This window comes from Elephas maximus, chromosome 26 (genome assembly GCF_024166365.1).
Source record: "Elephas maximus indicus isolate mEleMax1 chromosome 26, mEleMax1 primary haplotype, whole genome shotgun sequence".
Classification (NCBI taxonomy): Eukaryota; Metazoa; Chordata; class Mammalia; order Proboscidea; family Elephantidae; genus Elephas; species Elephas maximus.
Window position 1 is genome coordinate 23,293,569 of NC_064844.1, and position 24,423 is coordinate 23,317,991.

Genomic DNA, 24,423 nt, shown 5'->3' on the forward strand with positions numbered 1-24,423 from the left:
CCCATTTTTCTTTCCAATTAGGAATTTGTGCCTTAACACTGAAACATTCCACGTGTGCTCCCTAATGTTACCTGTGGGTTCCCTGACTATGTGATGCATTAGCCCTTTGGTGACCTGTGGACATATGGTATCCCCACTACTTTTTATGCTGTTGGAGTTCTTTGGGAGTATACTTTTCCCACTGAAAGTACTTGCTGTCCTTCACTAGGGAATTGCATAACGGCAAACGGCAAAAGAAACATTAGTTGAAATGAAGTGCTAGGAGTATGAAACTTGAAAGTAAGGTAGTGCAACCAGGAAGTGTAATTGGATAAAAGTTTTGTCTCTTTTGGCTTTTGTGCCCCTAGATAAGCCTTGTAAGTATATTTATGGTTTCCTGTGTGATAGTTAGGGAGCCCCGGCAGGCTTGATTTTATTTTGTGTGTGTGTATATGTGTCATACATAAAAAACCAGAGGTTGCCCACGTAACCTAATGGAAGGCCCCCCACCATATTTTCAGCAACCAAGGTTCAATGGCATCCATGTAGTCCCAGATAATATCCCTCAAAATCCATTTTACCAACCAAAAATTTAAACCCCACGACATAGCATACTTCCATTAAGGAAAACACGTGGCATCCAAAAAAAATTCAAAGCATAAAATAAGTCACCAAAGGGTTAGTATGAGTCAAAGCAAAGACTGATGCTTTCCTGGGCCAATTCACTGCTGCTAAAGTATTGGCCCAGGAAAGCATCATTAATACCTACTGCACCGGGTTGCTATAAGACTTGTGTCAACAGGAAATAACTACTCACCAAGTCTCACAGCAACCCTGTGCAGTAGGTATTAATGAATGTGTTTATGAGATGAGAAACAAAAGTTTGGATTCACACCCTGGTCCATGAGTTCTCATTCAGAGGCTGATCCTCTTTCCACCTTGGCAAACTTGTGCTTCCAAGAGCTTAGTGCCACAGGCTTATTTCCCTTCTTTACTGCTCTACTGTGGCCTCGGGTCTGTGCATGAGCTGTTTTCTTCTGCATGGAAGGCTTTTTCCCCAAGGCTGCCTTGTTCTCATCATTAAGGTCACTTCCTCAGAGGGGCGGAGGCCTCAGGTAGTGCAGTTAGTACCAAAAGGTTGGAGGTTCAGTCCACCAAGAGCATCTCAAAGGAAAGGCCAAGTGATCTACTTCCAAAAAATCAGCCATTGAAAACCTTATGGAGCACAGTTCTACTCTGACATACATGGGGTCACCATGAGTTGCAGTTGTCTCCTCTGCATGTGGTTCGATTTTCCTCAGAGGAGTTCCTCAACCACCCATTCGCTCTTGATTATGATACCTGATGTCATTGTCTTCGTATCCGAAATCACCGTGTTTGTTCATTTGTCTATTTGATTGTTTATGTCTCCCATTGCCAGAATGGGAATTCCATGAGACCTGGAATCTTGTATGTCTGTATTTCCAGTGTCTAGAATGGCTCCTGCCACATAAATTATTAATAAACATTTACCGAAGAAATGAATGGTACTAATAAAGTCACTCCCTTAACCCTCCATTCCCTTCAAACATTTACTGGAGAAATTGGTCCAGGATAAGGGTTCAGCTCAGGCTTGTGGTACAGAAGGGTGACCTGGAATATGTTTTAGAGTTTAGACCTATAGCATTAATAGCTTTGTACCAAGCTTTAGTGAAATAAAGTAGACAGGACACAGACTGATTGATAATGAGAGAAAAAGAGATATTTTTAAGGTGGTTTATATTGAAGAAGAAACCCTGGTGATATAGTGGTTAAGAGCTACGTCTGTTAATCAAAAGGCTGGCAGTTCAGATCCACCAGGGGCTCCTTGGAAACTCTATGGGGCAGTTCTACTCTGTCCTCTAGAGTTGCTATGAGTCAGAATCGACTCAACAGCAACAGGTTTGGTTTTTTGGTTTTATATTGAAAAAAAAAAAGCGTCACAATAGCTCAGTACAGGGTGATTCTTTATGAGAGATTAAAAACGCATTTGCAAATAGACAAACAAGGTTGTCAACATCCACCTCAGCCAGCTTACCCTCTAAAGAAAGTGTTCGTGAGCAGTGAGGGCAGGGTGACGCTGCATCTGAATTCTACCAAGGACCTAATCCTCCCATCCCAACTGAGTTTACTATATTTAAGCATTTAATTCTTCTTATGAATCTCATTTATCTTTTCAAAAGCACCAAAGGGAAAGTTAGTTATGGCCGTCCTCATTTTCTCGGAGGAGAAACAGGCACAGAAAGAATTCATGAGATGCCCAAGAGCTGGAAAATCATGAGTGCCTCCTCACTGTCAGTAGAGACTCTTTGAAAGTTACAACAGTGGAACCAGGCAAGCAGAAGTGGGGGCCCTGAGTAACTGCAATCACTTTGTACTATGCAAACTGAGGCCAGGATTGAAATCTTAGATTCTCAACTTGTATCACTACTTTACCAGCAAATCAACTCATGATCAGAACAAAGTTTCTTCAGGTGATTCTGAGATCAAGAGAGCAGGCCCTGCAGGCGAGCTGTTACTGTTGAAGAGCTAGAGTGCTTCCTGTTTGCTACCTAGACAGGAGGGTGTTTGCCACCAAAATGAGGAGAATCCCACTTCCCAACAAGCCAAATAGAAGATTTGTGCATGGATTAAAAAGTTGGGAATCAGATTCTTCAGGAAGAATAAAGCCAGTCATTCCCTGAAAGAGTAATTCACTATTTTATATATTACATCATATACAAAGAGTTTTTTTTTTTTTCTGAAGGAGGGCAGTTATTTCACGATTACACTTTTCATAAAACAGTGCCAAACGAGCTTAGGGTGTATCAGAATGCATTTTTACTGGGCAAACCACGGAGATTTTTCTCTATGGAAATAATGGGTCAAATAATTGTAACAAGATGGAGAAAAGAGTTCTAGATCTCATAAGCAAGTCACTTAAACTCTATGAGCCTTGGTTCCTTTATCTTTAAAACAGGGCTTTCAACCAGTTTGTTCTAGTTCAAACCCCTGCTGAGGATTTGCATTTCCACCCCAGATATACTAAATCAGAATCTCCATTTTAACAAGATCCCTAGGAGATTCTTATTGTACTAAATTTTGAGAATCACTGCTCTACTAGTGGTTCTCGGAATCAGTCCCTAACCAGCAGCATTAGCCCTACTTTAAAATGAAGAAAATAACTACTTTGCCAGGTTGCCGGGAGGATGAAGATTGAGACATATATATTTACCTAAGGAGTAGTTCTACTCTGTAATACATGGGGTTGCAATGAGTCAGGACTGGCTTGATGATGGCTAACAATAACGACAGGAAATTCAGAACTCAGTAGGTGAACCTGAATTCATAGCTTGATCACAGCAGCATCTTAAGGGAATCTGGATGAGTCTTTGTGTTCTCCTGCATGTGGGGCAACCTTTGGTACACATCCACCCTTCATACAAATTTTCCTAGAACATAACACTGCAACTTTTGTTGAAAATCACAGTTGTCTCTGCCCAAACAATTCCCCCAAGGCTCAGCTTCCCACACTCCGGGAGGCTAATTTAGAAGCAGCTGCTGATATTTGCAAAGTGTTATCAGAGCCCTTAGGCCAGTCTTCAAGCCTGGGGTGCCCATATTCTACCCACTGTAGGGAAACCATCCAAACTAGCAGGGGGCTTCTACACTTGCCTGAGTATCAGTTCTACTTGTTGAAGGTTTATTTCTTAGATGCGTGGCTCCGAAGGGAATATGCTTCTCTACTGCAGGGGACTGCGATTCTGTTAATCCTACCACAAATAAAGAGTGAGAGGATACTCTGAATTCCATGTGTTATTTTGAAAACACAAGGCTTGGGGCAAAAACACACATCTAATTATGTCAACCTGTGGTCATTTGGGAATACTCCATTCACACAGAGTAATTCTTAAAGAGAGAGAGAAGCTAAGAAGTCAATTTTCAGCTTTAAACAGATTAATTTTGCTAATAATCAAACTTCCGTGGAGCTAAACTTCTTAATGGATACGCTTTTCATTGTGACAATGGCTACATTTGCTGAGAAATATTTATGCCACATTAGATTTTTCTTGTGCTACAATAAACATCCTAACAAGGTTCATAATGACCTAAGCTGGTAAGTTTTCAATTCTTTGTGGAAAATTTCACCCAGTGGTTCATTTGTCCCAGACGGGTAGAGAGTTATTCACAGAGGGCCTTCTTGGGTCCCTTCCCAATAAGTACTGTTACATAGCATCTTGCACTAGCCCTCCAAACCAAAAAACAAAACAAAACCAGTTACCATTGAATTGATTCCAACTCATGGCGACCCCAATGTGGGCATAGTATAACTGCCCTCCACAGGGTTTATCTAATGCCCATATATTTCAGTTGACCGAAGCAATTACCTGCATTTTCCTTTGTGCATTGGCAACTCATAGATTAGAAATTTGAATAGATTGTGTATTGGGTTCCCTCCTGATAAAAAAGTATCTTGCAGTGTACTTCAGAGAAAAAATGTTGACATCATTGACTTTGCACCAGAGAATATGTTAATATTCCCCCAAAGATTAGGTTAGAGAGAAATGTTTATACTACTTCTCCAAAATCCAGAACAAGAGGTAAATTCTTGTTTCGTTTTGTAGTTTCCAAGCAAAGCAGGATTGATTTGATTTTGTGCCTCCTTTGTTTCTGAGTGCAAATTTTTTTTGCCTTCAAATAAATTAACGAATTTATTTGATTGGGCTTTTTCCTCCGCAGCTATCACTTGTTCTGGCAACCTGATATACAGAAACTCTACACCAAGTTCTACTCTCCTGTTTTCATGTGTGTAGAATATAGAGAACCAATTTAGTGATATAACTTCATAGTTACTGATTTGTATATTACTTGAGGCTGCTGAAAACACTTCCATTGCCGTCAAGTCAATTTCAACTCATAGCGACCCTATTGGAACAGAGCAGAACCGCTCTTCAGGGTTTCCAAGTCTGTAATCTTTATGGAAGCAGACTGCCACATCTTTCTCCCTTGGGGTGGCTGGTGGGTTTGAACCACCAACCCTTTGGTTAGCTGCCAAGCACTTTAACCACTGTGCCACCAGGACTCCTTACTGGGCTTACTGGATGGCAGTATGGTTGGCCCTCTTCCGTTCTATATCCATCCTTTCATAGCCTCCTCAACATTCTCACTGGTTGCATATTTGGAGGATAAAATGTGAAAAAGAACTAAAAGTAAACTCGTTGCTGTCAAGTCGATTCTGACTCATAGTGACCCTATAGGACAGAGTAAAACTGCCTTATAGGGTTTCTGGGGAGCACTGGTGGATTCGAACTGCAGACCTTTTGGTTAGCAGCTGAGTTCTTAACCACTGCGCCACCAGAGCTCCAAAAAAAAAAACAATTTTTTTTTTAAAGGACTAGTTATAGTTAAATGAATACCTTGAATGAATTCAAAATCAGACACTGCTGCAAATTAACAAGTAGCAGAATACATTCCCCAGAATGCTATACATTATAGACTTGTGGTCATTTATGCTAGTTTTCCAAAGTCTAGAGTGGAAAGTTAGACCCAAACCAGAACGTTTGATTCAGAACTGAACAAATAACCTTTGGCAACTAGAAATGGAAATGAGAAATACGTTACAAATCTAAAGTAGAGAATCCAGAAGGCCACAGCCATGATGCCCTGCCTTTATCTTAGTGTCCTGTTTCCTGTGTTTAGTTGGTCCCCAAGAGCTTGAGAAAAAGCATATGGCTGACTCTGGGGGAAAAAAAAATGCATCTGGTGGTGGGTGAACAACATGATGAAATAATTCACGTCATTGAACTATATATGACATACGTGACACGTGAAGATTGTTGAAATGGCAAATGTTTTATTACCTATATATAATTGTTGGAAACCCTGGTGACATAGTGTTTAAGAACTACAGCTGCTTACCTAAAGGTCAGCAGTTCAAATTCACCGGGCCAGGTGCTCCTTGGAAACTGTAAGGGGGCAGTTCTACTCTTTCCTATATGGTCACTATGAGTCAGAATCAACTCAACAGCAATGGGTTTGGTTTGGTTTTATATAATTATCACAATAAATTTTAAGTATTTCCAAAAAATGTTTCCCATATCTAGAAAATAATTTAAAATACAAAATGGTACATCAGTATTTTCACATTCAGAAAGAAAGGCAGTATTGTATTTATATAGCACTAGGCAATAGAAGATTCTCAGATTCAAAATTTGAATCAGTACGAGATAGATTCTAAACCCAAGTTGCCTCAACAAGGCATCACGTGTGGTAAAATGTTCCCTGGGCTGTTAGATCAAATCCTAACTTAGCCGCTTACCAACTGTGTGATTATTCCAGAAAGTCACTTAAATTCTCTGAACTTCAAGTCCTTCTTATGTACGATGGGATTAATAATCCCTGCCTCCGAGGGTTATTGTTAAGGATTAAGAAAGATCAGTTATGAGAAATAATTTAGCTCCGTGTCTGTCACTTAGTAGACACCCCATCCTGTTCCATCCCTCTATTCCTTTCTTTCTTAAAATCAAACAGCTCAGGGCAACTGTAGTGATAATGGCTCGTTCAGTATAGATTCAGTGAAATCAGGATGCTCAGGCTGCATTGGTTTACTGCCTCCCGCTGACATGTAACAACGATAGAATATGGCGCATCTGTCTGTAAAAGTGTTTACAGTTTTATAGAGGATTTCAACATTTCCTCTTCCCATCTTCACAACAGCCCTGTGATGTGGGAGTTAGGAAACTCATTTGACATGGGAAGACTTGAGGCTCAAGGAGGTTATAAGTGTCTTGCCCCAAAGCAAGCTATCAGAGCTAGAAGCTGACTCAAGTCTTCTGACCCAAGTGTCCACCACACCCCAGCAGCCACTTTTATAGTTAGCAGCAGAGTTCATTAGCCATTTGCGCCCCCAGGGACTCCTGCCTTACTTTAGAACACGTGTAACCTGAAGGTGCCAAGGCCAGAAATTGACTTTTATGATCAGTTCTGCTGGCAATGGCCTTGTTATCATGTTCTGGAGCAGGGTCGGTACAACTACCATTCTATCAATAGTTGAAGTGATAACACTCTCCAGTATATGTGATTTTAATGACTTGGCTGTCTCTGTAGTTACATTTAGGAAGTCCAGCATGTACCAAGGAGGCCATTTAAAAGGCCGTGGATGGGATTAATTGAATAGAGCTTGTTTGTCATCTTTTCATTAGTGGAAGCCATAAAGCTGAAAAGAAGGATTCTGAGATAAGAGGAATTTCTCGAGATCCTATAAAAGCAAACACACCAACCTGTCTGTTTCTTTGCTAATGCAGAGCAGGAACCCAAAAGCACTATGTAACCCCAGTGACTCTGAGGGGCAGGGGGTACGAGGAGCACACATACAGAACTGGTAGATACTGTCATCTTTGCCTTCACATACAAGTTGCTCCAAAAATTTTTTTTTAGTGCTCCACTGCTCTTCCCAAGGAACAGACTTTGAGTATAATCCAGATGGTGATGGATGGATACAGTATTTCTTTGTCTTTCCCCAAGACGGGGTGATTGGGCATTATGCATGGCAGTCATTAGTCATTTTTAATATTTAAATGACATCTGAGTTGAAGATAATAAAGAGCATCAAAATCGCAGGGAAAAGGATGGGAAGCCATTTTCAAATACAGTAAAACAGATGGCCCTCATTCCAGACTAAAGCATTAAAAACGTCGAAGAGTCTGTAATGGAGGAAGCCCACAGGAGGAAACGTCTCTCTCTTTCTCTCCCTTTGTCTCTCTCTCTTGCTCTGTCGCTCTCAACCTATCTCCATCACTCTATCTCTCTATTTCTCTAACATATCCACACAGGTCTTGAAGTTAATTCTGCATGGGAAGATTAAATTTTATTTTTAAAAGCCCAAAATACAACCTTAGGACCCAGCATGTTGGCTAAGCAATTAAATAATGACGGGGAAACACTAACAATCCTAAGTTGGAAAATAATAATAACTGCCACAATAACCCTTACCTTAAAATATCCTCAAATACTTGCAGAAATGATCTAATTATTCCCCTGCATATCCCTCAGGGGAAAGGTGTTATTATTTCCATTTTGAAGGCAAATATAATATCCACTCTCAATTTATAAGTATCACTCCTGGGAAGCTCATTATTTGTTTTCTTGTTCATGGTCAAAATATGAGACTTAGACAGCTACAGTTAAGAAATTTTTTGTAGAGACACAGAGGCACATCGTCTGTTTCTATGAAATGACTGATTAAAATGCAGCACTTTCCAAACTGTTTTAATCATGTGCCCTATGAAATCATAAAATGTCCACAAAGACAGAAATTAAAAAGAATCAGATACAAAAGAAATATTACTCAAAAGCCTGTTTTTTCTGAACCTCAGTGTATCCTGCTGAGCTTCCCTGGGTATGTGCACCCTCTTTGGAGTATAGATTGGGGGAGGAGAGGAGGAAGGGAAAGAATTTGCATGGTTCTCCATTCCCCTCTTCTTCCTCCCTCCCTCACATCTACCCTGACAGTTGCAGCTCTCACACTGACTTCTACCTGGAGCTCACCCCATTGCGGTCGATTGGATTCCAACACATAGCTCAAGTGTACGGTAAAGAGAAATGGGAAGAAAAGTGGAAGGAGGAAAAAGCAGAGATGGATAAGGGAACAAGAAAGGAGAAGTAATAGAAATAGTGAGCGGCTCTTCCTGCACATAAATGTCATGACGTAGGTGGCTTCCAAAGGGCATTTTTATTAAGAAGCATCTTCTGTTGTTAGACAAGGTTGACATCGCCAGTAAAACCAGTTGCCCTCAAGTTGACTCCAACTCATGACAACCTGATATGTTTCAGAGTAGGACTGTGCTCCATAGGGTTTTCAATGGCTGGTTTTGGGGAAGTCGATTACCAGGCCTTTCTTCAAAGCACCTCTGGGTGTACTCAAACCTTTAACCTTTTGATTAGCAGCCAGGTGTGGCAGCCGTTTGCACCACCCAAGGACTCCAAGGGTGACATTAGAAATATGAAGTAGATACAGCGTGTGCACTGACAAGAAGTAGGAAACTATCAACAATGTTTTTTCAGTCCAATGAGACACATACTTTTCAATCAGCTGACCTGACTTTAAGCTCCCCGCCAAGAAAGTCTCCAAAGGTGATTCAATTCATCTGTGGGGGCTTCCTCCCAACAGTTTATTGGAGATCTTCCAAAGCTCAAGGGTGAGGCTACTTTCTCCACAGATCCCCAAAGCTGATTTGCATAATAATTCTGACCACGCTCATTGAAGAGCATTTGCCTCTTCTCTCTTCCCTATAAAGGTGACAGGTGATAAATCCAGACATCGCTCTCTTCGTATTTTGTGAGAGGCATGTTTCACTCAAAGCTCCTCTGCTGTAAGAGGGTTTCCCAGTAATGATCTGCACCACATGGGCTCACCATAGAGCCTCTCACCAAGGTCATATGAATTTACTTCATGCTGGCAATCTCAGGTAACATAGTCAGCTACAAGACTTGGCAGCCCCACGTGCTTCCAGCCACGTTAGTTGGATGAAGTAAAGTAGATCCCTGGTGATGAGTTTGGCGGGGATGTACAACGTCTTCAAACCCTCTGCTGTTGAGTCAATTCTGACTCATAGCAACCCTATAGGACAATGTAGAACTGCCCCATAGGGTTTCCAAGGAGTAACTGGTAGATTTGAACTGCCGACCTTTTGGTTAGAAGCTGAACTCTTAACCACTGCACCACCAGGGCTCCCAAAGTCTGCAAGGAGTGGTTTTATTTCCAAAATGGCCACCAAGCACATGAATATATATTTTCCACATCAAGAAAAAGTTGACATTCAATATCCTAATTTTAAAACATGCAAATAGAAGTTATTATCACATTATAAATGGAATTTCCATTTTAGAAAACTATTCTTAACTTCCTGGTTCTTTCAAATAATGAGCACTCTTTGCATCGATAGTATAACTGAATTGGCAAAATTGTGATTTAATATTTTACATATTATGCATATTTATACATATTATATAATTATATAGTTATATAAAGCCAATGGAAATCTACACATGCATTTGTTAATTTAACGAGCACTAGCCCAGCTCATATACTGGAGATCGTGCCCACGTCTAAGGATACAAAAGTGAATACATTCCTGCCCTCAAAGGGTTCACGGTCAGCTGGAGAAGAGAGGAAAGTGAACAAATACAATCTAGAGTAGTAGTTCTCAAACTCTGGTGAGCAACTGAATCCTCTGGAAGGCTTGTTCCAACAAAGATGGCATCTCCTTCCACTCCATAGGGGTCAAGAATTTGCATGCCTAACAAGTTCACAGGTGACACTAATGTTGCTGATTCTGGACCCACTTCCAGAACCACCGATTTCATATTACAAGTGGTGAGGGCTATGATTCACATAGGCTGAGAGGGTAAGGATAAGAAGGGAGGGATTGAGTCAGTACTCGCACATTTTGTTATAAAGTACATAAGTGGGAAAAAGTGCATATAGTTTGAAAATATACAAATAATTTTTTTTGACTGAGACAAGGTTTGAGTTTGAAGCAGTTGCAGGAGATGAAGCTACGAAAGTACACAGGGCCGGTGGCTTGTTTGAACATTGTCCTGTAGGTGATTCTATAACCATTCATCCCTCAGAGCTGGACTTGGAGCTGGAAGAAAAGAACCCTGGAAGAGGGACTCTATCCACAGTTATATTTCTCCAAAAGAGGCTTCTTTCTGAGCCTGGCACAGGGCTTTCCAATCTTTTTGAAGAAATCTTTTTCATTTATCTGAAGTGACAATCCCGCTAGCAGTGATGAGAGTAGCACAAGTGTGTCGATTGTGTAGGACAAGAGTGTTGATGGAATTAGTGTAGTAGGGTCCAGAACAGACTGGGGGGTTGAGTTTATGCCATTGACCCGTAAGCCACAGAGAGGGGCCATGTCAGTACCCTGATGATTAACTGGTTAATTATGATTGGTTTTCTTGGAAAACTCCAAGCTCTACCCACCTCTAATGACCTCTTTGTTACTCAGATGGGAGGGATGACAGGCCTAGGAAGTCTAGGAAGGAGGGATTGGGAGACAGGAAGACTCTGCTGGCATGAGTTGTGAAGAAATGTGCTTCATTCCTTTCTCTCCAGGGGAAGATGATGACGACGATGAATGCGGGGAGGAGAAGCTGCCCTCCTGTTTCGATTATGTGATGCACTTTCTGACTGTGTTCTGGAAGGTCCTCTTTGCCTTCGTCCCCCCGACAGAATACTGGAATGGCTGGGCATGTTTCATTGTATCCATCCTCATGATTGGCCTACTGACAGCTTTCATCGGAGACCTGGCTTCCCACTTCGGCTGCACCATTGGCCTGAAAGATTCCGTGACTGCGGTGGTGTTTGTTGCACTTGGAACTTCAGTGCCAGGTAGAGAATACATCATATACAATTCCCCCAGGAGCTCATTTGCCCTCTTGACCCTTTCTTTCCTACCATTTCAGGGGAAGTGATAGCAAACCAGGCCTATACAGGATGAGAGCCCAAAGATATCATTGATATCACTGCCAGAACATTGTCATTGTACTTCTTAAGGTTACTGAGTTGGTCAGTATCATGTGAATCCCAGAGATTCTCCAGTGCCCGTATGGAGAGGACAGATTGGTTTAATGGTTAGATTGGTTGATCAGCTTCACATTACAATTAGCACTTTCAAAAAAAAAAAGAAAAGAAAAAATCATGGAATCATCTTTAAGAACAAAATTTATATTCCTTAAATATTAAGATTTGGATGATTTCCATGAAACTCTGTACTTGTTGGGAAATGGAAATAACATACTAGAGACCTGATATAATAGTCTCTTGTTGCAGATATTAATGGGAGTGAATAGAAAGAAATAGACAATGATCAGGATAGGGAAAAGTAATCCTGACAAAAGTGAGCAGGCCGAGTGTACATTTCGTGGACATCCCTTTAGGCATTACTTATAAGCTGGATTTTTTCCTCCAAGCTATGACTAAAGCTCACATTATTCAGATTTCTGAGTAAGGCCTCATCCTGCTAAACATAACGTTAATGGCAGTAATTGTTCAAACTTTGGAGGGCAATAGAACTACCTGGAGCTTGTTAACAAATGCGAATACCTGGCTCCATCCCAACCTATGGAATTAGTGTAGGGTCCAGAAATATGTGTTTCAGGGCTTATTATAACTAAAGTTCTGTACCTACTCCCCAGCATTAGTTCGCATTTTGACAGATACATAGCCTTAAAGTTGAGCAACGAGATTTGCATTCTCTACTAAATAGCAGGCCAGGACCAACATCACAGTAGGCTTTGGGAAAAAGCAGAACTTCAAGGAAATATAGCACTACTGATGCTATCATTCACTGTCTATCTTCCATATTTGCCACGGCCTTGATGTAGATGCTGTGGTTTCTACTAACATTTGCCATAGTTGGCAACCCAGGCTTTTGGTGTTGAGTCTGAAAATAAGTATAGTTAAATCCTGTGTTTCTCTTTGCTGGAATTTACTAGTTAGTCTTCCTTACTCAGATATTTGACATCTCAGTGACTGTGGAGAAGGTTCTTAACCTTTCTGAGCTTCGGTTCTTCATTTTTAAAATAGGGCTAACAATACTTACCTTGTGGAATTGTGGTGAGAGTTGGAGAAAATATCTAAAAATTATGCATCTAGTAGAGCATCTGGGGCCCAGAAGGAACTCATCAAAATCTTGTGATTATGCTTCATGTTGAAGAGTTTGGGATGATTCTAAACCCACTGAAACCCATTGCCGTCAAGTCGATTTTGACTCCCAGCAACCCTATAGGACAAAGTAAAACTGCCCCATATGGTTTCCAAGGAATGCTTTGTAGATTTGAACTGCCAACCTTTTGGTCAGCAGCCATAGCTCTTAACCACTATGCCACCAGGGTTTCCTGGGATGATTCTAGCTAGGATAAGTCTGGACACCTCATCCCTGAGCAGCCATGGATGAAATGTCCAGATTGGTACTGTTCATCCATGACACATGGTATTAGCCAACTGGTTGACCACATGGGATCCTGATTAGGGGACCAGACACGGTTTTGGTGTCCAACTGAATTAATGGGAGCCAAGGGACTTAGGGGGTAATCTTGCCCACATTTTATTGAGCAGGGCTATTCAAAGCCTTCAAATTGACAAGATCCTCAGAGAATAGCAGATTCCCTCTCAACCCTACCTGTGTTCTGGCAGTTCCACATTGGGTCATGATATTTAATTTTATCCAGAAATTTACCAAGCAGGAGGAAAATCTTAAACTATTATCATCTTAAGTTGCTTTGTTTAGACAATATACATACAGCCAAAGGAGCAAGCAAACGATGTAGCACACTACTTCTATCTGAGGTTATTACGGGAAAATGTATTACGGCATCTACTTTCCCTAAGGCTTATGTCACTGCTCCAAGTGATGCCCAAGTTAGCACACGAGTTGGCCATGGATTTAACCCTGGAGGAGAATATGTGTAAATTATGATAATAAAGGCAAAATTAGGTCTCTCGTGACAGTTATTCCAAATCAGCCTGCCTTTCTAGAAAGTCAGCACTTTGTCCTATCAAACTCCTCCCTTGTTTTCAAAAGGGTTTTAAAAAATGCTCTTCCTGCATCAAATCCTTGTTCATGAAAAAAAAAGAAAATCTATTCCCCAACTCTTCATTTGCAATACACCAAACTGGCTCCTTTTTCTATATGCCAGTCTCCCAAAATGGCTACGTGTATCTCTTGTATGCATGGACTCTTTAGACTAATGTGGCAGCTATATGATTATTTATTTATGTATATTTTTTGTACAGTGAATTGTGGATTACGGTAAACCTTAGTGTTCAGAGGAGTTACTTGCTCTGCCACTTAAAACAAGCTCAGAGCTCAGGTAGAAATATCAAGAGCTCAGAAAACATGCTTAGGGAGAATACCACAGAATCGTTAGTTATGAAAATGGTTTCCCTGCACCGCCATAACACCTCCCATTGGGAGACGGATTTCTGTGCTCTGTTATTGGGAGAATTCCTGTAATTTGCCACAGTATTAACTGTGCAGCATGATCCCCAAACAATAAACTCACAGGTAATCTCAGATCATCGTAAGTATATAAACAGACATTTTCTCCCCAAAAAAGACTTGTGCAAATTGAACAAGATGCTGAATGAACATGTATTTTTGACTTTATTCTCCAACCCTGCTGATTCAGAGAAATGCTTTATTATCTCCTCTGACTCCTCAAAAAAAGAAGGATGCTATTGTTCCCAGACTTCAAAGCCCAGTCACCACAGGCAAAAGAATATACAAAACTAGTCCTCTTCACACACAGCCTCCACTCACGGGCACCGGTCCTTTGGCCCAGCTTTTTCTCAAGGCTGATTTCTTGACATTTTTCCTGAAGGACAAAGGCCCCTGGCTATTATTCTCTGATACACTGCTGCCCCTTTTTAGGTGGAACTCTGAGATTCTGATGACTAAAGAAGAGTTAAAGGCCTGCCCCTGCCACTCCTCCTGCCTCAAGGCAGGATTATGTATCTCATTAAAAATATTTTTTACCTCACTTTTCAAAATCTATTAGAAAGAGAACTTTGTCCTCATGCCATTCAGAGTCAAATACTCTTTCTAATCTATTAGAAAGGCGATAGGGCCTTCACTCCCCCTCAACCTTAGGTGTGCATGTTGTTATTGTCGTTAAGTGTCATCTAGTCTGGTTGGACTCATAATGACCCTCATATAGCAGAGTAGAACTATTGCATAGTGTTTGCTAGGCTGTGATCTTTATGGGAGTCAATGGTCAAGTCTCTCTCTTGCAGAGCCACAGGATGGGTTTGAACCGCCAACCTTTTGGTTAGCAGCTGAATGTTTGACCATTGTGCCGCCAGGGCTCCTTAGATGTGCCTACAAGGGCCTATAGATCACCCCGTTACTACAGGGCCTTCTTTTGTCCTGAGGCACATTTCTCCACAGCTACCTGTCTGAAGAAAAGGAGGCTCCCTGAACGGTGTCTTTCCACCTCTAAATGCTCAAAGTTGCTAGAGCCTGGTCTCCAGTCCTCTTCTCTTTTTGGTCCATGCTCACTCCCTGGGCCATTATATCTGTCCCCATGGCTTAAATGCCATCTATTTGCCAATGATTACCAAATGTCTATTTTTAGCCTCATCTTCTCCCCAGCAGCAAGAAGAAAAATCAAACCAGTTGACTCATGCCGACTCCACGTGTTTCAAAGTAGAACTGTTTTTCATAGAGTTTTCAAAGCCGTGACTTTGTTTTTTTTAAGCTTTTTGTTTTTAAGCGTGTGTGTGTGTGTGTGTAGCCCTGGTGGCAAAATGGTTAAGAGCCTGACTGCTAACCAAAAAGGGGGGCAGTTCAAATCCACCATCCACTCCTTGCAAACCCTGTGGGGCAGTTCTACTCTGATATGAATCTAAGTCGACTTGACAACAACAGGTTTTATTTTGATGTGTGTGTCTGTGTTAGATGGAAGTTTATAGCACATATTAGTTTCTCAAACATTTATACACAAATTGTTTTGTGACACTGGTTGCAATTTCCACAATTTGTCACTCTCCCCCTTTCCCTTTTTACCCCGGGTTCCCCATGTCCCTTTTTCCAAGTTTCCTGTCCTTTCCTGCCTTCTTATCTTTGTTTTTGGGGAGATATTTCCCAGTAGGTCTCCTATACTTGATGGAACTAAGAAGCACGTTCCTCACATATGTTAGTGTTTGTTTTATAGGCCTGCCTAATCTTTGGCTGAAAGGTGGACTTTGGGAGTGGCTTCAGTTCTGAGTTAGCAAGGTGTCTGGAAGACATAGTCTCATGGGTCCCGCCATTCACCATCAGACCAGTAAGCCTGGTCTTTTTTTGTGAATTTGAATTTTGTTCTACATTTTCCTTGAAAGCGTATCACCAGGCCTTTTTCTGAGGCACCTCTGGGGGAATTCCAACTGCCAAACTTCCAGTTAGTAGCTGAGTGCTTAACCATTTACAACAGCTAGCCTACCCCACATCACTGCTGGATGTGTAATTTATAGCTCAAAATTACCATGTCTAAAACATAACTATTGATTTCCACTGCCCCGTAACCCTCTTATCCTTCAACCAAACGTGGCCTTTCCAGATCTTTCCTTTCTCAGTAAACAGTATCATCTTCTCAAGTATCTTTGATTCCTTTTTTTCTCATGCCACAGTCAGTGCATTTCAAAGTCCTACAGACCATTCCTCTAAAGTATATCTTGATAGAGCCCACTCAGATCCATCTCTATCACCACCATCCTAGTCTAAGCAGCTGTTCTCTCTCATTCAGTTTCTTGAAATAGTCTCCTATCTGTCTCCCTGCTTCCTTCTGCTCTTGTCTCTGACAATCCTTTTCCGAAGATCAGCTAGAGATCAGTTTAAGATATAAACATACACCTTAAACTTCTTACATACTTACTTACCTACTTGCTTACAATCTTCCAGCAGCCTCCTATTTCACTTAGGATAATCTTTAAGCTCATCACCCTGGCTTACAAAGACCTATGTGATTTGGTCCTGCCTACTTTCCATTCCCTTCTCCTCTTTGCCTGTTGTTTTTCAGCCTCACTAGCCTTTTTTCTATTTCACATACGCCAAGTTTATTTCTGTCCCAGGCTTTGTGCTAGGTGTGTAAAATGCTTTCCCCCCTTCATTTTCATAAGACTGACTCTTTCCCTTCAATTATATCCCATCTTAGATGTCACCTCTTTGAAGAGCCTTTCCTAACCACCCAATGTGAAGTGGTCAACCAGTATTATATCATCTTATTCTGTGCAGGGGGGCCCTGGTGGTGCAGTGGTTAAGAACTATGGCTATTAGTCAAAAGGTTGGCAGTTTGAATCCACTAGTTGCTCCTTGGAAACCCTATGGGGCATTTCTACTCTGTCCCCAAGGTTGCTATGAGTCAGAATCGACTCAAGTGCAATTTTTTTTTTTTTTAATTCTCTGCAGAGTACTTGTCACTGTCTAGATTTTTTGGTTTATTTATTGTCAAGTGTGGTTATCTAACTCTTCACTGAAATGTAAGCCTCATGGGGGCAGAAACCTTGATTTTTTTTTTTTTGATGTATGTATCATATATTATGATTCATGGAAACCCTGGTGGCATAGTGGTTAAGTGCTACGGCTGCTAACCAGAGGGTCGGCAGTTCAAATCCGCCAGGCACTCCTCGGAAACTCTATGGGACAGTTCTACTCTGTCCTATAGGGTCACTATGAGTCGGAATTGACTCGACGGTGCTGGGTTTGGTTTTTGGTGGTTATGACTCATAGAATGGTGCCTAGCTAACATATAACTAAAGGAATTATGTGTGTGTGTGTTGTGTTGTGTGTGTATATATAAATGAATGCATAAATAGGTCATTTACACATTAGTATGAGTTGATTCAATCAGACTACTTTCATCACAAGTCCTTCTAGAGAGGGCTAAGAATTAAAGTTATGACTGAAGGAGATAAATAGTAGATACTTCTACAGTGTGGCTTATTCTTGGGCAATAGGACATGACTGAGTGCTACTGTAGTGAAAAGGGACAAAAGTAAGCATAAGAACAATGAGGACATCAGAACAGAGACGTTTTTCATTTTTCCTCTTTCTTAATTGTGGTTATGGTGGGCCCTGTGACTGAGAACAAACTATGATTTTGTTGTGTCTTCCACATCATTTTCTCTCCTGTGATTCTGCTTCCAAGGCCTAGAACTCAGGCCGGTAGTTCTATTACTTTAGGTGTACCCTATGAGTGCTAAATAGACTTCTTTTGTAACCTGATATGAAACCCTGTAACTATGTTACATCATATTGTCTCTATGAGAAACATGCTCCAAATTCCTGGGCGGGGCGGGGGGGATGTAAGAAAGAACCCAGCCTTTTTTGTATTCAGAGCCACCTTATTTTAGTTTACAATTATTTACTTGGTGTCTTAGGCTGGGTTCTCTAGAGAAGCAAAACCAATAAAGTGTATAAATATATAGAGAGGTTTATATGAAGGAAACAGCTCACGTGATTGTACAGGCTGAAGCATCCCAAGTCCGTGTATCAGGATTGAGACTTCTCTCAATTCACATAGGTAGCCACAGGGGCAGCGAACCCCAGACTGGCAGCTTGGAGAGTGGGTCTCCCTCTCAGGCTGTGAAGATCAACAAATTCCAAGATCATCAGATAAGCTGCTAGCTCAAGTCCCAAGAGCCAGAGGTCAGATGAACAGGAGGCAGGGCAGGATCCAGAGTGACCAAAACAGCCAGAACATCTGCTTATATTTGGATGCAGGCCACACCCCCAAGAAGACTCCCTTTCAGCTGATTGGCTACTCACAGCAGAGTCAGTCATGGGAGTGATCACAAATAAACACTGAGAATCATGGCCCAACCAAGTTGACATACAATCTTAACCATCACACTTGGGTAAAACTTGGGTTAATTGGGTCGTGACAGTCCAGTTTATGTATCAGATTCCAAATATGAATTTTCGTCTCATCTTCTTCTTCAACTGGATGGAAATAGAAGTAAGCTTTTTTTTCTTGTTGTTGTTTTGTTTAAGAGGGAAATCTTTAGGTGTTGATGAGTTGGGACCATTTTGGGCTTAATAAGTCTTGCCTTGGTCTTTTCTCCATACATCTTGGTTGAACTTGTGCCTATACTTACCTAATGCCCCCTCTATCTTCTCATTGCCATTTCTTTATCCTAGGGCCAGAAAGTTTAAAAAGCAGATTTTCAGTGCTGTCCCCTGCCCCCAGCATCATCGGCTTTTCTCTTCCCTTCCAGTATTTTGAATAACCTTTTATCTCTTGAATTCTTTCAAGTAGGAATTATTTCCCTCTGGACATTTTAAGGCATGAGAGGGAAAGGAAATAAAAATTTTTAGTTTTTTTTCTACTTTTCTTTTTTCAATTTGTATATAGAATCTTTGTTCAGAAAATAAACCTTATTTTAGAGAAATGCAGGTCATTTTTAAGATACCTCACTTCCAGACTTATAAATACCATAGGAAGAATTTGATATAAAACTGATTTATACTGGCCAATCACTATGTTATAGTGACGAGAGCCCTGGAACTGAATTAGGAACCCTAACTTTTAACTGGAGTCCCTGGATGCTGCGAACAGTTAAGCGCTTAACTACTAATTGAAAGGTTGGCAGTTCAAACCCACCTCAGAAGAAAGGCCTGGTGACCTGTTCCCAAAATGTTAACAGCCTTGAAAATCCTATGGAGCACAGTTTTACTCTGAAACACATGAGGTTGCCACGAGTTGGAATCGAGTCCACTATAACTTGTACTGGTATAGGTAACTTCTGTTACTCACTGTGTGTCTTCAACTAATCTCTAGCCTCTCTGAGTCTTGGTTTCCTCCCCTGTGAAACAGGCATAATAATACATAACAATTCAAATAGACTAGATGAGAGGATGAAGCAGTATCATGGATCTCAGATCACTTTCCAAATGAAACTTGGTATAAGCTGCAAAAAATATTATCTACCATAAGTACAATTCTCAATAAAGCCAAAAAGGAATAGAAACCAACAGAAAATAAGAATGGATAGGAAAAGTTGGATGAGAGAGAAGGAAATTTTTGAAATGTACCATGACACTTTATTGTGGTTTTTTCTACCTTTTTGGCACTGTGATCGAAAACTTTATATGTGTTTTTGTCAAAAAATATTAGCAGCAACCAATGGTTTACATTTTTCTGTTCTTAATTTCGTGGCTTCTAATAACTCTAAGATATTCTATGGCATATTTAATTAACAAGTAGTTGACAATTACTGTGTGCTGTTGTTTTATTTCTCAGTGAGCCCTGAAGTAATTCATATGGTTGTACAAGTTGTACACTGCACTCCTAGTGGGGCGTTGTAACCTGAATGACACCCCTGGAGATGCACAGGGTATAGATCTGGGCTGTGTACAGTGGTTGGCCCTGTCTAAAGGCCACTCTCTAGTGTTCAAGAGCGCAAGCACCTGCGTGCTCATGTTACCCAAAAATATTAAGGCTCAGACGGAGTAAATGATTTGCCCACATTTAGTTCACTTTTACATGGCTAGTAAGTTCTGGCATCCAGACTGTCTCTCATCCTTCTGGTCTGGAACTTAACCACTCTACCATGAGTTTATTTTAAAGTAAGTATTGCATACACTTTCCGTTATAGCTTACATTTTTTTGGAAATCACTCTTTCTTTTTTTTTTGCCTCAACTTTAGTATTTCCCACTTTTAACACATAGTAACCAACCGAACCCACTGCTGTCAAGTCGATTCTGACTCATTGTGACCCTATAGGAGAGAGTAGAACTGCATCATAGGGTTTCTAAGGCTGTAAATCTTTACAGAAGCAGACTGCCACATCTTTCTCCCTTGGAGCTGCTGGTCTGTTCTAACTGCCAACCTTTTGCGGGGCAGCCAAATGCCTTAACCACTGAACCACCAGAGCTCCTCCCAAGCACAAAATAGTGGGAGTATATTCAAGCTTATTAAGATCAGGTACTTTTATTATCCCTTTTTGCATCGAAAGCACCTTGTAGAGTCCATGCTTCAAATAATTTCCACAATGAGTAAAGACCCAATTTTGTACCAGTAAAATCTTAACATTTCCTACATGTAGACATTAAACACTGAGACTCCTGGAAATTCCATCAAAGATGTTCATCTCTCTGACCTAGCTGGTGAAAATAGGATGCCAGATAACCCTCATTAGCATGGCCACTCACCCCTAATGGAATTGAACACGAAGGGAATTTGGTCTTCCTGGTGCTAAACACTAAAATGTGATGCCTGTCTGCCCAGACACTGGGGTTAGTGGGCCCAGGAAGGGCATTTGGGAACACTCACGCTCTGCAAAGGTTTACTTGCAGCTTTGGAAATCCAGTTCTAGCCTTCTAGGTCTCTGAGCAGAAGTAGGAAACTAGGAGTGGAATGACTGGAGGTTTTTCAAGACATCCATCAGCAAACACACTCGGCCACCCCTTTTATAACCACAGAGATGGGGTCAGAAGGGGACCTAGCAACACCTCACCCAAAACAAACACTATTCTCAGGGGAAACTACCTGGTCATTCTGAATTCCCACAGTCACCTGAGCTGCTCTGAAGAACAGCAGGAATCAGACTGACTCAATCGTTTCCAATCATCCTGTCCCATTTCAGGAGGGATAGGCGCCCTTCTCAGTGCTGGGCACACAGGTAGATTGACTGGTTAACAAACCTCAGTCTCAGAAAACTTATGCAAAAGCTTGTCCTGTGCAGTGTTAATGACTATGCACTAAAACCGGTTGCCTTGGAGCCTTTTCGAACTCCTGGTGAACCCCTGTGTGTCAGAGTAAAACGGTGCTCCATATGGTTTTCAGTGGCTGATTTGTCAGCTTTCTTTTTCTGAGGCATCTCTGGGTATATTGGGACCTCCAGCCTTTTCATTAGTAGCCAAGCGTTTAACCATTTGCGTCACCCAGGGACTCCTGAATATGCACTAAGTGGGCACATGCGCTTTAAGGTCAGATAGACCTGGTTGACATTCAAGCCTCACCACTTATTAGATGTATGATGGTCCCAGAGGTAAGGCGCTTAATTCCTGTAAGCTTTAGTTTCTTAGTCTGAATAATGGGAGCATGAGAACCTATCTCATAGACTTGTAATGAGGATGAAATGAGGTTGTCCTTGTTGTTAGGTGCCGTCGAGTAGGTTCTGACTCGTAGCCCAGTTCTGCACCATCCTCAAAATCATTGCTGTGTTTGAACCCACCATTAGGGCCACTGTGTCAGTTCATCTCACTGAGGATCTTCCTCTTTTTTGCTGACCCTCTGCTTTACCAAGCATGATGTCCTTCTTCAGGGACTGGTCCCTCCTGATAACATGCCCAAAGTACGTGAGACGAAGTCTTAACATCCTCACTTCTAAGAAGCATTCTGGCTGTACTTCTTTCTAGACAGATTTGTTTGTTCTCCTGGCAGTGCATGGTGTATATTCAGTGTTCTTCACCAACACCGTAATTCAAGGCATCAACTCTTCTTCAGTCTTCCTTATTTATTGTCCAGCTTTCTCATGCATGTGAGGTTATTGAAAATACCATGGCTTGGGTCAGGTGCACCTTAGTCCTCAAAGTGACATCTTTGCTTTTTAACACTTTAAGGAGGTCTTTTGCAGCAGATTTGCCCAATGCAATATGTCATTTCTTTCTTGACTGCTGCTTCCATTGGAGTTGATTGAGGATTCAAATAAAACGAAATCTTTGACAACTTCAATCTTTTCTCCATTTATCATGATGTTGCTTCTTGGTCCAGTTGTGAGGATTTTGTTTCTTCATGTTGAGGTGTAATCCATACTGAAGGCTATAGTCTTTGATCCTCATCAGATGAAGTTGCATTTATAAAATATCCAGTACAGGCCCTAGCATATGGCAGACACTCAAAAAATATTACATCCCCTTTCCTTTCTACTTCAGTGTGTTCATGAATGGGTTTAGGCCTCATGGGGTATTTAACTCAGCTATATTGCAACAATTGGAAAATAGAAAACCAAGTAAATTCTTGGCCTTGTCTTTATTATTATCTTGCAGTAGGAATGCTAGTGGGGTAGACATCCCAAATACCTTTCCACTCCCTGCAGTTTCTCTAACTCTATTTTCTTCATCTTCTGAACACTGGCATTTCAAGATGGACAGTCACAGTGTTCAAGAGGAAGTATACATATTTAATTGGATGATTAACATTTTACTGCAGCTTAGCTGGAAATTAAAGCAGAATTTACTTACCCTGAGCCAGGATTTCCCAATGGCTATGGTGTCAGCTTCCCCAAGAGGATCCTGTATGCTTCAGCTACTCTAAGAAGTGATCACTGTTTGTACCACCATGAAAGGTCAGACCTGCTGAAAATGGGCCTCAGGACTGTAGTCAGGTCAAGAGACAAGGCTGCCTCATAGACATGGCTAGAGGAGCAGCACCGGACAACACTAATTCGAATGGCTTTTCGTGGAACCTTATCTTAACCTCACACCAGTGAGGAGCTGTCTGGAAGGAAAAGACTCTATACTTTCCAGAACATTCTCCCATGAATAGTTGGTGTCATTAGAGTCAAAGGAAGCCTACAAAGCAAAAATTTTTACAACCAGAGAGCAAAACAAAGGAAGGCAAGACACAAGATTTCACAAGATTTGCTGCATAAATGGCAGTAAAACTGGCTGTTACCGTAAACCTAAAACCATTGGGGAATAGACTGTGTGCAGTGGACCCAAAACATTCAATCTGGGGGTGATCCACTTCAAGACTGTTTTGCATCTTTTATTCTGTATGCTCGAGAGAAGAGTTTTTATCCCTTATTTTTACTTTTTTTTTCTGTTGGCAGTTATAACCATTGATTTGTTTTCTTCAAAGGCTTTGGGCAGCACCACATGGGCACAGGGAAGTGAGTGCCAGGCTGGAGGGGGACCAGGATGATAAAAGTGATGTCATCTCCAGGAGGTAGTTCAGGGAGCAGGGATGCTCAGCATGTGTCATGCCCAATCTGGAGAACTGCAGAGTCTTTGGATCAGTACCCCAAGCCCCCATACCAGCCACGCCTCTCAGCCCCATAAACATCATAGTATAAGACAGAGGGAGCTAAAAACTTTTCAACCTATTTAATCTGGGCCTTCTTACATACTCTAAGCTAGCCAAAGCCAGGACACTTGGCAGAAACATCATGTGGGACAGGTGTGTGCACGTGTGTATGTTTTGTGTTGAGGACTATTGTGTTAATGTGTGGTGTGAATGGATGGAACTTTCCTCTTCTTCCCAAACTCAAAGTGTTTTCCAAAGGGAGTACTCACCACCTGTACGGATCGCCATTGAGTCAATTTGGACTCATAGTGACCCTATAGGACAGAGTAGAAGAACCCCATAGGGTTTCTAAGGCTGGAAGCAGACTGCCACATCTTTCTCCCGTGGAGCAGCTGGTGGGTTCAAACCACCAAACTTTTAATTAGCAGCTGAGCTGTACCCCCAGAGATCCTCTCAGCACCTGTAGGAAAAGCATTAGGCCATTTTGCTCCGTGGGAATTAACAAACACGTGGGTCTCTAAGGCATGATTTGTGAGTAATGTTGAAGAAGATAATTTCTATACTCCCTTTTCATGTTTGAAAATAAGGTGATGCAGTACCCCAAAATTTTGAGTACAAGAACCTCTGTTGTTTTTGATATAACTTTATCAAAGCATCACATACCATAAAATTCACCTATTTTAAGTATACAAGTCATGATCTGAAAATGCTAAATCTATTGGTGACCATATTAGATAACCTTAGCTTAGCTCAGCATGTATAAATTCTCTGTTTTGTGCTTGTGGAGAAAATAGCTTATTTTGGTCCTATTATTTATAATCATCCCCTCCCCGGAATCCAGAGGGCCGTTTGGCATGGTTCTCCATAAATTGTAAGCTATCGTTAGGTTATCACTGTCGAAAATCATGGGTTGAGAGAAAAACGAAGATTTT

The 24,423-nt window shown here is 41.3% G+C and overlaps 1 protein-coding gene across 2 annotated transcripts in view; it reads left to right on the forward strand.

Moving 5' to 3' along the window:
* Positions 1–24,423, forward strand: part of SLC8A1 (solute carrier family 8 member A1) — a 362,231-nt gene that overhangs the window by 317,743 nt on the left and 20,065 nt on the right. For both annotated transcript variants that reach the window (XM_049870495.1, XM_049870496.1), the window contains one exon: positions 11,096–11,371. In XM_049870495.1, coding sequence (XP_049726452.1) covers positions 11,096–11,371 — 276 coding nt within the window. The remainder of the gene's footprint in view (positions 1–11,095; positions 11,372–24,423) is intronic.